At 43.7% G+C, this 13659-nt stretch overlaps 1 protein-coding gene across 12 annotated transcripts in view; it reads left to right on the top strand.

Moving 5' to 3' along the window:
* The window catches only part of MTSS1 (MTSS1, I-BAR domain containing), a 164560-nt gene that overhangs the window by 19408 nt on the left and 131493 nt on the right, over nucleotides 1-13659 (top strand). For all 12 annotated transcript variants that reach the window (XM_019552658.1, XM_019552647.1, XM_019552661.1 and 9 more), the window contains exons 2-3: nucleotides 4168-4229; nucleotides 8084-8157. In XM_019552658.1, the coding sequence (XP_019408203.1) occupies nucleotides 4168-4229; nucleotides 8084-8157 (136 nt within the window). The remainder of the gene's footprint in view (nucleotides 1-4167; nucleotides 4230-8083; nucleotides 8158-13659) is intronic.

Below are 13659 nucleotides of genomic sequence, written 5' to 3'. Positions count from 1 at the left end.
TTCTCGTCTGCCCATTTGCTGAGCTTGTCCAGGTCAGCCTGGATCACCCGCCTGTCCTCTGGCGTGAATGCTTTGCCCCAAAGTTTGGTGTCATCGGCGAACTTGGCCAGTCCACCTCCTGACTCCAATGTCCACATCGTTAATGAAGATGTTGAACAGTATGATGCGTTAGACCTGCACAACCCATCTGTAGGGATGAGAGGAAGGGCCTCTTTCTTACACATTTAATGCTGGGCCTTTCTGCAGATATTACCGATGACTCATATATGTATATGAAACTAGGACAACTGCTATTGGGAGTATAACTCGAGCAGTTCCACTAACCTAGCTCCCATCCCAGCGTACAGATCTCTAGTTGGCATCGTCATGCTTTAAATTAAGCTATCCAGCCATTCTGGGGTGTGGTTTGAAGCTTAGGTGCTGCTTGCTCATACTCTGCCTTCGTCTACATGTACCATCTCCCTGTTACCACTCTTATTCCAACTTTGTCCACTGAAGCATTTGCAAGAAACAGCAGAAACTTAGACGCAAGCCTCCTCCTGCCAGCACAGCTTCACACAGACCAGGGGTTTTGTTGGCACTAATAGGTCCTCTGCTGGGCATGATCTCTCTGTTCCCCAGGACAGCATAGCAATACTGGCAGATGTTTGGGATGTAGAGGAGGCCAGGTTGGAAAAGTAGCGGAGATGCAAATTAGTTTGCGGCTTGAGTTAACCTAACTCTGCTCTTGTTTATTAAATTTCTGTGTAGCTTGAGTGTTCCTGCGCAACCCTTCTCTGTCTAGCTAAATTAGCTGCTTGTCGCACCCCTACAGTGCATCCCCATGAGCGGGGAACATGCGTGTTTCCTGGGCACAAATGGCACAATGTGTGCCTCTGCTGCTTGTCCCCGGGGAATGCCAGTGCCATGTGCTCTGTGCCGAAATGCACATTGCCCCAGGTGGAGGAAGGGAGGCTGGGGCCAGGAACTGTGCTGGCCCCAGCACCCTTACCTAGGATCCTCAGGGCCTCTGGGAGCCCTTGCTGCAGGGAGCCTGGCCTGCAGCTGGAGCATTGCCAGGCTTCAGTTCTGGGTGGTGTGCACTGCCACCATGTGCGCTGCCTCACTTTTTTCTTTAGGTGTGGGTTTGTTTGTTTGTTTTGGGGGTTGTTTGTTTTTTTGAGATCCTGGGGTCAAAAAACCCCTGGTGCCACAATGTAGCAGTGCTGGGAGTGCCTGCATGTGTGGCATGTGCAGTGTGTGGCACCGCCGATGGGTCAGTGGTGCTGCATACTGCACACCCACGCTTGTCTGGATGCACCTGCAAAGGCTTGTCTTTCAGGCAGTATATCTTATTGTGCCCCTGAGTCATGTTTTTTTTTTTCCCCATCCATGGCTGTTTGATGTTGATGCTGAAGTCAGTATAAATGTTCTACCATTTCTTTAGTTAAGGATTCTTCAGCTTTGTCTTATGGGTAGTGCATTAAATTTAAAGAAGTGTTTTTATGTTGTTGCTAGTGTTCAGAAGATGGTAAAGGGTCTAACAATAAAATTCTGGTTTAGCTCTTGAGTTTCCTTCCCCCTTCCCTTTTCCATGTGATGCTGTGCGGCAAAAGTAAAATGCCTGTTCAGGGGTTATAGATGACACTGCCCGGATTCAGTAAAGGGCTTACCTGTGTCTCTGACTTTTTAGGTATATAAATAGTTCAAATGCTTGCATTTCAGATGTGTAGTCTGGCCTTGGTTTGGTAAAGTTCTTGTGTAACTTGTGTTATACCAGTGCAAACCACCCAGAGCCATTAGCTATAACAGAACAAAACAAAGTTTCCAATATAATTCTGGATGTGAAAACTATAAAACTGACCATTTTCTTTCATGTTGAACAAGATTGGGCCTTGCTGACTGGAAGGCACTGCATGAAATAACTCTTGCGGTGAAATCCCATCTTCCTTAAAGTTAGTGCCAAAGCTGTTAACTTCAGCTGGGTCAGGATTTTTTACCTTCAGATTCAAGTGTCTGAACATCTTGAAAATTTAATCGTGTGGTAAGCTTCATGGTGGGGTCTTTCTCTGCTGACGTTTCTCAAAGATGGGGAATGTATTCCAATCAGTTCACGAACCATGTAAAACAAAGTATTGTCAAAAACGTAGTTTCTGAGCCTTTAATAAGCTGAGTTGAAATAATATTTGGAATTTTTTGTCCTTGGGAACTCTTGAGTTACAATTATACATGAAATTGTATATTTTTACAAAACTTTTGAGTGGGGACTACTACATTCTTTTGTACCCATCTCCTTGTATACTGTAGATTCAAACAAAAAATAAAATGGCTTTTTTTTTTTTAAATGTTGGGGTGAAAAGTCAGCTCTTCTATTAGGTCTCTGTTTTTATTGGGAAGTGCAAATCTTGTCAGACTTATTGAGATAGATGCTCATTGTTTCACTTGGAATCAGGGCGTGAGCTCGAGTTGTTGCTTCCACGGAAGGTTGGGTCTGGTTCTTATTCTTACGATCTGATGGACTGTAGGCAATAGGAACAATAAGGGACCTAACATCCTAACAACTTGATTTGCTGCCAAGTATGTCAATAAGCAGAAAAGTTAAAGGGCAGTCCTGGTACAGAGTTCATGCAAGAGGGTGGGGTGATCTCTGTTTATAATGCCCTATCTGAAGACTAATTTGGTTTGTTGTTTCTCTTTTTGTGGGTGGGGAGGGTGCTTGGCAATGATTGGGCCAGTGGTGTGCTAATACCAGGGTCTATTATGCTAAACAGTATTGTTTTGTTGTTTCCTCGTTCTTTCCCGTTTTATCTCCTCTGTATCCATCTATTGTCTTTTGTCTTAATGGTGTACTGCTCTGGAATGAGCTGCTGGGCACTACGGTAATACAAATAATAAGTATTTTCCTGTCCAATTTGATGGAAATAATTGACACCTGTTGAGGCTAATAACATCTATCCACCCCAACTCCATTTGTAGCATGTAGTAATTTTAGCTTTGGGTATCTGTCTTGCTTAAACTTCAACCATACTTTTTTTTGGGGCGAGTGAGTGTCTTCTCATGTAGTAAAATGAACCTTGCTTTTTGTCCCTCAGGCAACTGGTATCGTTAAGGATGATGAGGGAAAGACGAGCAAAAGATGAAGTTACCTCTACTCTGGAGTAGATGCTCTCTTGACTTGGTCAAAACAAAGACTTTGAACTTGCTTGTTGGTTCTGTGAAAAGCTTAAAAGCTGACACTGTTTGTTTAGTATGCTTTGCTTTTTTCATAACTCCCTCTCCAGCCCCCATGAAAAGGAAAAAAAAATGTCAGGGTTTTTATATTGAGAAGCCATAAAAAGTTGACAGGATGTTTCGGAGAAGGAAGACTTGATATACTTAAGAACTGCCCCAAAGTATCATTGGCCTTCTCATTCCCAGTTCTAGTTCTGAAGTCTTTTCCCAGGTCAGTTGTAGCAGTTGTTTCTGGAGTAGTTCACAAGTAAAAACCAGCTGTTGCAAGAGCCTCATCTTCTGCATTGTGCCAGTATTTCTCCTCTTCTGGTTTGAGCTTTCTAGCATTACCTTGGGAGATGATGCTTTTGAGGTTTCCTTTGGTAACATGGCACAATTGCACGAGAAGTTCTCGAAAGGAGATCTGGGACCTGGTATTTGCCACAAGGAATAGGTGCAGTGACAGGCACTGGGAGTCTGCCTTCTATCTTTAGATATTTATGCAACCCCAGCTCGTCGTCTCTTAATTCTGTTCATTTCCGTGATACCCTTGTGAAATATGGTAGTGTAATACTATCTTCATTTCCCAGATGGAGAACCTTAGTCCCCCTGGCCTCAGACCTGGATTGTCAGACGTTCTTTAGACACTTAAATATTAAAAATCAGGTTCTAATGGACTTTTCTAGGCTCATAAGTCTCTGATGGACTCTTGGTCTCCTGGCTATTATGTTTAGTATTCACTTTGCTGCTTGTGTTCAACAGATAGGTTGCATAAATTGAGGACCAACACAAGTTTTAGTCTTGTTTTTAGGTTCGTGTGTTTGTTTAAACCAGGTGGCAGATAAATTGTTAGAAAAATGTGTTCAGGGCTTAATTAGCAGAAACTGACTACATTTATTGCTTTAGTCAGTCGTCTTATTGCATGAACTTTGAATGTCCAAAATGACATTTGTTGTTGTTTCCTTTCTTTTCTTGCAGGGAAGCTACCCAGCTTGGGAAGACTTTATAAATAAAGCGGGGAAGCTGCAGTCTCAGCTGAGGTAAGCTTCATTCAGTCGCTCCAGACCCCTTGCACTCCACATATGTATGCATGAAGGGGGAAAATTGAATGTTTCTACCACAATAACTTATTAAATAACTCTGGGGTCAAAGTCATAGCATCATGGGATCCAAGAAGTAGGGGATCCCGGTAGGGACCTTCATAGGTCATCTAGTTCTGCCCCCCACCTGAGGCAGGATCATTGATATCCAAACCATCCTATAGAAACCATAATCTAAGCTATACATAAGACTACTGTCAACCCTGACACCACACAGATGTACCACCCTAACCTGCCACAGGTAGAGCAGGGGAACCACAGCAGCCACAGTATCATTCATATGGGCGTAGGCCATTCAAATTGAATTGCATATCCCTATGCCCATTGTACTTTAAAGTACTGGGCAATATCTGTGGTTGGAGCCGATGTGAGCCTACTTCTATGCCCATGCTTACAACTCTTCCCCGCTCGCGGTCTTCATTCCTCTGAAAGGGGACGACACCTCTACTTGCTGGCAGTCCATGCCATTAGGTCAGTGTCGTAGGTTCTTGCTGTGAAATTCTTCAGAGAGAGCAGGGACTTCAGACGGCACCTCCAAACTCGGACTGCTCCCTGCTGCTCCGTTCCTGACCTGTCTGATGCTTAGCAGCTCAACACAGAAACGTCCTTGAACAAGAGCTTTTGGACCCAGGCCTCAGTTACTATAATTGAAAACTTGAGGCGCTGAGGAACATCTTCAGCAGCTTCCTTTGGGACAGGACACTGACTTTTGTTTCCTGAGAAATCGAGTTCCAGCACAATTAATTATTTTGTAGAATATATTCCTGCTTCTGTAAATCCATCCAGCCTCTCAGAGCTGCTGGCCTGTGTGCATCTTGGCTGTCTGTCCACGGGCAGCTTTAGCATCTAAGAATTTGCTGGTTTTCTTCTGGGAAACATCAGTCTTACATCTTCATTTCATTTCCAGTCCCCTACCTCTGAAAAGGGAGAGCATTTATCATCTTAGCTGAGGGGAGGTTCTCTGGTATTTTCCTGTCAGAGGTTTTTCTAAGGAGATTCCAGTCTGGAGATTTAAAATTTAACCCATCAACTTGGAAAGAATCTAAGAATACAGTCTGGATGTGAAAAGGGCATCCAAACCCATAGATGAACGTTGGCAGTTAGCTAAAGGAAACTATGGTTCTTGATTACTAGTTCTCCCCTGCCAGCCCTGGGGTGATTTGTGCTCACTCCTCATCCTTTCTGTTTGAGATCCTCAAACCCTGTCTTTGAGAAGATGGGGAAAGCAGGAGAAAAGTCCTAAATGGTGTAGTCCAGCTGTATATGACTACTTTGTGTGGTGTAATTGGAGGGTAGACCTGGAATAGACCTTCAGGAAAATGCGTCCTGCTTGTACAAGTTTAACTTCCTCTACAAAGCTCCTTTCTTAGCACTTCCAGGCCTCGTGCAGCTCTCTGCTAATGTATCTTGCTTTTTTCGGGTGGTAGCTAGGAGAACATTCACCCTTGGACTGGAATGAGAAATGAAACCCTTGAGGACAAAAATGTAATGGGTGCTTTTCCTCTTTAAGGGCCTTTGGCTGTCTGGGTCTCATTTCAATCTTCCTACCTCCCCAGAACACCTAAAGAACTTAGTGCACTGGAGGAACATAAGATCTACCTACCTGGGGATATAGAGATAATCCATCAGGATGAAGTACTGCTCTGCCCCAGTTTGTTTTATCCCTGAAGTCCTGTCCTAGTTTCATTTAAATCAGGATACCTAGACTCTAAACCAGAAGGAGGAAAGCTTTGGCGCACACCTGGGGTGTGTAGGTCCCTTAAGAACTACTTATTTAGAACAACTGAATTTAGATATTGGAATCCATACATCTTTTTTGAGAGTAAGAGTCCAGGGCCCATAACCTCTAAGACAGGGGCAGGCAATTATTTTGGGTGGAGGACCACTTACCCGGTTTTGGCAAACTGTCGAGGGCCACATGGGTAGACCCGTCCCTTGACAGGTGCCCCACCCCCTGGTCACCATCTTGGGACCAGTGTCCCAGTGTCTTGGGATCAATGTCTTGGGGCCAGCACTGGTGGGGCGCAGGCTGGCAGGGGTCTGTGGAGCTGGGAGCAGGCTGCACCAGCAGGGAGAGTGGGGAGCTGGCCCAGCTCCATAGAGCCCCTGCCGGCTGGGACCCTGCACGCCTGCCACCCTGCTCTGTGCCCTGCTGGCATTGGCCCCAGGACACTGTGGACCCTGTGCATCCCAGCCCCAGTGCCCCCAGCCCCACGTGCAGCTCCCCAGCAGGGGAGGAGCTGGTGGTGAGTCCAGGGAAAAGGGGACCCTCACCCACCTTGTGGCTGGTGCTCCCTGCTGCAGCCGCTCGCAGCCTGTGTGGGGCTGTCCTGAGCAGGCACAGGCAGCCCCACGTGGGCTGTGAGTGGCTGCAGCGCATTTTTGATGGGAACCAAAGATGGACAAATTTTAATTTTCTAAACCTTTTTAGGGGCCTTGTGGGCTGTATTTTGCCCACCCCTCCTCTAAGACTTTTTCTAGATAAATGGATATAGTGCTCAGTTTTGAAGCATGCATGAAGGGCAGGTTGTCTTTTGTCGTTTAAACCAGAGAACCCAATTGAGTTCATTTCCTGGACAAAACAAGGCAGCAGCTCTGTAGCTAAGGAGGAAATCTCTCAGCTCACAGGTGCTGTAGACATGTCCTCACACTGCTACCTCTTGGTATATGCATCCTCAGAGGCTGGCAATGGCTAGTGAGCCCTCTTCATTGGGGTCTTGTTACATGATGGGATGAGTTTTGATTAGTCGCTAGGATTTGCTACCACTGGCTCTTGCATGTTCATCACCTTGTCTCTTGGGAAAGACATGTGGAACTTACTTGTGGTGTTGCTGTCACCAGTACCAGACAGCTGTGTGTTTGGTGTTTTTTTTGCGGGGGGGAGGTTGGGTTTCTTTTGTTTGCTTGTTTTTTTTGCTTGTAATGGCTTTGTGTCTCTTCTTGAGCTGTACAGGCACCTGTGCTTTCTTTAGTAGGTGCTACGTGGTTTCTATACCAGAACATGTGTATGCACACGTATTCGTGTGGCTATTAAGGCTGCTTGAACTTCAGGGATAAAGATTGGGGTGTATCCAGTAACCAAGACTGCCAATTCTGATTCAGTGCTGGTCTGCCTATGAGGGGGAAAATGACAAAACAGTTGGCCCTGGCTAGGGAACCAGAGAGGAAGTCGGAGTAGTTTCTCATTAGTCCCTAAACTGCCAGACGGTGTGAAGAGAAATCTTGGAAGAGATCCCTTCCTCTTGCAGGGAAGCAGATGCTCTGCAAATGAGAACTCAGAAATGACCTGTTTCAGGAGGAGATTGGGCTGGGATTGCAGAGAGGTTATCGCTCCTTAATCTGGGCATTTATCCTAAAAATGTACAAGTGTCTCCTGGAAATAGCAGTGTCTTTAATTTGTAGTTTAATTAGCGTAGTGTAATTTGTTTAGATTCTTTTCCATGTTTGACTGCTTAATATTAGTTCATCAGATGAAATCAGCTAGAAGGGGCTGGCTGCATCCTTTTGAAATAGCACCTGTTCTGTGCAATTCACAGCATGGCATTAGCATGGTTGGAGCACGGTCCATAGTGCCAGCACAAAGCAAGGAAGAGATTAAGAAATTATGGGGGGAGTGGGCTAAAATCACACATAAAATAGGGGGTCTTTTTGTTACACTGTTGCCTCTGCAAGTTCACGCTAGCTTTTTTTTTTTTCTTTTGCTTCTTTTTATAAGCCTGAATGTGTTTTTTGGCAACAATTAAATAGGCAGCAATGAGACATTGCTAATGTTTTGTTATCTGTATGCATTTCAGGACTACAGTAGTAGCAGCTGCTGCCTTCTTGGATGCCTTTCAGAAAGTGGCTGACATGGCTACTAACACACGTGGTAAGCAGATGTGTCAATATTTAGTTTAACAGAATGCTGTGTGCGGTTTTATACCATTTGTGGTAATAAAAAAAAAAAAAAAAAAAAGATAAGCCCAATTTGTTACAACTGACAAGCAGATCTGTTAGACATCTGTTAGATGGGCTTGTGCTTTGAAAATGTAGCAAATGAGGAGAGATTGGAACTATTTTTTTTTTAAAGATGGAAACCTATAATCTACAATATGGGTGACATAAATCATTTGAATATTTCTTAATTGCTGTCTGAATTGCATGTTAGTGAAGAATATTTTAACTCTAGATTTATCTAACTCTGTCTCTTCTCCAACTGACACTTTGCCCTCTAAGTACCTTTAAAAGAGATGTACATCTAGATCATCAGCTGATGAAAATTGGTGCAAGACAGCAAAGCTGGGCCAGTTCTTATACCGGCTGAAAATCTGGCCTGTATTCTGAAGCTTGGGGTTGGTAGACATTTGTGGCGGTTTTCTGCACTTTATTTCTGGAACAAATCTCCCTTATCATTCCTCCTAGCGCCCCTTTTTTCTGTCTGCCCATTAATGGCCAGAATTAGTTCTCTTTGCCTTTGAAAGGGAATGAAGTGCATATGGGGCAATTGCAAGAGTTTTCTATGACTAGGTAAAAGTCAAATGATTTGCAGCTGGGGATCCTGGGTCAGTGGGAGAGTAAAAGCTTGCCTATCTATGCCGAAGGCCTTTGGATGTCCCTGCAGAAGTTGGGTATTTCTTGTGGGTGCTGTGTCCAGGAAGGTTTTATCGCTGACAAACTGTTCCAAAACAAATGTACAGCCATTCAGTGCATAGCTTTCAGTAGCTTCTGGTTAGAGCATTTTGTTTTTGTTTGATCCTAATACATCCATGATATAAATATAAAAAAAAGTGTGTGTGTGTGTATATAAAAAATACATGGTTTAACTCGCATACGAGTTAAACATACATATTTAACTCTCTGATAATACTGCATCACTAGTGTGAGAGTTCATTAGTGATGTGCTATCTAAGCCACACTTCTTCTGAGCTGGAATAGTAACAGTTGAAACGAGTGCCAAATAGTATAATAAATCTGGCGATCCAGATTTTATGGTATTAGTGTAAATTGTTGCAGTATACTAACTTAGAAACAAATTATGTAGCTCATGCAGGTCAGACATCAGGCCAGCTCTGATAGAGCTGTTTTGTACGCTGCAGAAAAGAGACCAAACTGGAGACAGAGGCCAGGCTGAAAAACTTGTTTTAGGACCCTGAAACACTGTGGTCCTTACTTCTGGCTTGTTTCTTCAAAAAAGAAGGGAGAGTGGTGGGGGGAGGGGAAGAGAAAAAATTCAGACTCTAGCTTCTCTGCTCCTGGCCCATGTTTAGTGGGTTAATGAACATCCTTGAATGAGATGGTCCTTTTCTTTAGGAGGATATGAGTTCTAGACTGAACAAAAGAACCTAAATAACACGATTTGTGCAGGTCACTGCAGGTTATTTTAAACCTTCCGTTATGATTTGAAATGTCTGACACGCATCACGTCCCTTTGTCTTATTTTTTTGAATACATCCTTTACAAAAGGAGCTCTGTAAATTCATCCTGCTGAAGTTGTATAGCTGCTCTGTTCTGCCCTTCCGCCTTCCTCAGCTGAAATGATAGAAGGGAATTTTGTCTTATTTTTAGAAACTGATGTTCTGGGCACAGAATCAAAAATTCCAAGTTACTGGCTCTTCTCTTTTTGTGTTTTATCCTTTTGCTCCCCCACTCCTTTCCCCTTCGAAGCAGAGACTAGCCTGTTGTATGGTAATCATCAAGGGGCATTCTTGAGGTTCTTTATCTAGCATGACTCCTCAGGTTTTGTGGGTTTTTTATTTATATTTTACTGTAAACAGGACTTGAAATCCTGAAGCCATTTGTGTTAATGGCAGCTCCCTTGACTTGATTAAGTTCTTCAAAAGTAGGCATAGATGTGAGAGATTTTGAGAGTGAGAATTTTCTGTTGTGACATGGGTGGTTCTTTTCCTGTCTGCGGTTTCCTTCCTTGAAGAGTTAGATACCTGAATAAATATTGCTGTCTGTTTTTTTGTTTTGCTTTGTTTTAGTTTTGGGGGGTTTTTTGTTTCTGTGCACTGTGGCTCTTGACCAGTGCATATAGGTATTAGACCTGTGGTTAAGGCTGTAGTATAGATTTTACGTGAAGAAGAACAAATGGTAACATTACAACTGTGAGCGATTACATGAAGTGATGTTAGCAATATTCATTTTCTTACAAGAAGGGATGTAACTCTTCTTTTTTTTTTTTTTTTTTTGTAATAACATTGCATGTAAAATACAAGAACGGTGGCATACTGGTTGCAAGGTTTTAAAAAAAAAATTGCCAGGAGAGAGGGTTTAGAGATGGATATGCTCTAAATTGCAGCTATACGTTGTCATTGCGTTAACAGATACTATGGCGGGTGGGGGAGCTTTTAAGTAATAGGCATCTGGATCAGCATTATTTTGGAGGGGCAGTGTTATTAACTAATGGGAAGTGGTGTGATTAAAGTGTTGTGAAGCTGTGCGCTGGTTTTTAGTTGTAATTGCTTTATAGTTTTACTGGAAGCTACATGTTATTTTAAGACCCAGTCTTCTAGCTGATGAAAGCATTTTATCACAGTCAGTCAGCAGTAGCCCTCTCTGGCTACTCTTTAATCTGTTTGCATCAGCATTAGCTTTAGAGGGGAGAAAAATGTGTGCGCACATGCATGCATGCATGCATGCATGCATGCATACATATGCAGAGGAAAACTAATAGTGTTGCAGTTACCTAAGGGTGAAGTGTGATTGGTGGTTTCTGGTCTTAATCTCATTAGGTACAACACCAAGTCTGCTATCTGTTGAATTGCAATCCTCTGCTTGTTTCCGCCCTCTGAGCTCAATTTTGTCTGCTGCAGTTTTATGTTTTTGCTCAGAGCTGGCATCTTTGGGGTGGAGATGCTCAAGGGGTGAGTTTCAGATAATAAAACTAGGGGGCTGTGACCTCCAGTACCCTGTGTTGTCCTATACTTGCTGGCTTTTAAATTAGGAAGGACCTAGTGAATGTGGAGTGGTTCATTATTGTGCGTAGTAAACTCGTACATACAGACTGGACCTTGTGGTCCTGTTCACTGTAGAGTTTTAATATTGATGTTATTTACTTCTGAGTTGTTTTAGCAGGAAAAAAAAAAATAGGATCATGGGAAGAGCATAAGTGCTGCCACGTGAAAAATACAACTTCTACCCTAGTCTAGGCAAACTCAGTGATTGTGTCAGCTAAATTATTTTACCTGCATGTTCATTTGATATAAATGTCTTTTTTTTTTTTTTTTTTTTTTTTTTAATTCTAGACTATTCTAATATGGGAGGGATGATGCTGGGAATGTCAAGTGATTTCAGTAGCAGTTGAAGGTGTTCAAAACCTTAGGGGCATTTATACACACTTTTTTGTTTTGTTTTTTTTTTCCCCCTTGTGATTCACCGGAGATCCGTCACATCGGAGCAGACTTCATTAATCGAGTCTGCTCCACGCATGAGCGGAGGCGAATTGCGCTGCACAGTGTGCAGTTGTGTAAGCGGTGAAATGTATGTCAGCGCGCTTTTGAATTAAAACACCTTGTAGCTGTTTTAGTTCAAAAGTGTGCTGCCACTATTTTCTCAGTGGTGCTTTTCAAAGTGCCCAGTGCTGCAGTGCTTACTCGTGTAAAAATGCCTGGGTTTCCCTGCTGCTGCATTAACCAACCAACCCCCCCCACCCCAGCAACAAAAAAACCCCAACAAACTGAAACAAGCTCCAGTCAGCCAACTAACAAAACCCTTTCTCTTTCTACATCAGGTTACATTTAACCTGGGATAGATGTCCTCACAAAGTTTTGGCTTTTGCCATCTGCCACTTCCTGTTTTAACAGGGTCACTGACCAGCTCCTTTCCAAACCTTGTAAGTTGAGCTGTCCTCAAGTACTTCCCCTTCTCTTGTTCCTGTCTGTGCTTAGGGATAATATTTAGCTTGGAAGATTACAGCAGTACAAGCATTAAATAATTTTAAAACGCTATGGCTTCCATTCAGCTCATCCCACTAATAACAAAGGAACTTCGTCTGTTCTCACAGTTCTGTTTTGTTTTTTAATTGAAAAAAATAACCCTAAAAAAGCCATGCAGCATCTGAGGGCCTTCACAATTAAATGTACAGTAACACTGTGAACTCTGGTGAAGAATTCCTGTCAAAACAGGATCCCAGGAAAAATATCTAAAAAACCTTACACCTTTAATTCACTAAAGCCACTTCTGAATCTGAATTTTGCAATGCTTGCTGTTGTCCTTGTGCATTTGACTGAAGATAGGAGAAGAGGAACTAGAATGGGTCCAATAATTTTCTGGTGTTCTTGAATGGGTACGAAGCTGCTATAATGCAAATTTAGCACACTGAAGGGGAAATGACCATTCTGAGGAACTCTAAAATGCTAACGCTGTATATTCTTGTATGTACCAAGTCCCTGAATGTAATATGCAGCCTTTTTTTTCCTTAAAGCTGTCTATAGAAAAGATTCGCATCTCCCCACCCAGCGCAATGAGCAGCCAAATGGGTGGGAGGTGGTGCTGGAGGCCTGTGCATTGGGCAAGAGCCTCCCAGCTGTTGCTTCCCCCATGCCTGAAGTGGCGTAGGAGGGGGAGCCACTGGGGATGGTGTGGGGAGCCAAGCAGCACTCAGGCGGCTGCAGCCCCACTAGGAGCAGCCCTGCTGGGGAAGCGCACATGCTGGCGGGGGCACGGGTGGGAGCGCTGCGCTGGCGGCTCCAGGTGGGAGTGGGCAGGGTTTAGCCCCATGCAGAGCGTCATGGGGGCAGCTGCAGACTGCACGTGCACTGCAGCACCTGGATGAGCTGTGTTGCACATGCAGCCCCCTCCACCCCTGCCGTATACAAGAGTAAGACTTTATTTTGAGCTATTATGCAATTGTGCCTCTATATACACTGTACCTGAAAACAAATGGGAATAAAATTTACTTTTTTAAATAAAATTGAAGTGCTATAGTAGATGTTTGAATTTTAGTATATGATTTGTTTATCTATAAATTGTTAAAATGATACCTTCTAAAAGACTTTGCATGTGCTGTCCTTGACAGCTGAGCAAAACTTATGTTGCCTTCCAGCCAAAATAACTGCCTGCACCTGCTCCAGAGCTGTCGTGGAGGGTTGAAGCTGACATGCCAAGTCTGGGCCAGTGTGCTGGGTTGAACTCAAAGTGCTGAGTCTGGCTGTGGACCAGCCCTGCATGCAGACCTGATCCAGTGCATGGATGGGACAGGAGGGTCCACATGGGTCTGGAAAATTAGTGGTGGGGTGGAGGAATGAAGGGGAAAAAGTGGCAACGTTGTCTGCTGTGGCTCCCAGAGCCACAGTAAATAATGCTGCCACTGCTCTGCGTCCCTTCTCCTTGCCCCAGTTTCCACATTTTGGTATCCCTTTTTCTTGCACAGATTGCACACCCCGATTTT

The sequence above is a fragment of the Crocodylus porosus genome, unplaced genomic scaffold, assembly GCF_001723895.1.
Source record: "Crocodylus porosus isolate Cpor-Errol unplaced genomic scaffold, CroPor_comp1, whole genome shotgun sequence".
NCBI lineage: Eukaryota > Metazoa > Chordata > Crocodylia > Crocodylidae > Crocodylus > Crocodylus porosus.
The sequence above is the reverse complement of the archived record's forward strand: the minus strand, read 5'-3'. Positions and strand labels throughout refer to the sequence as shown.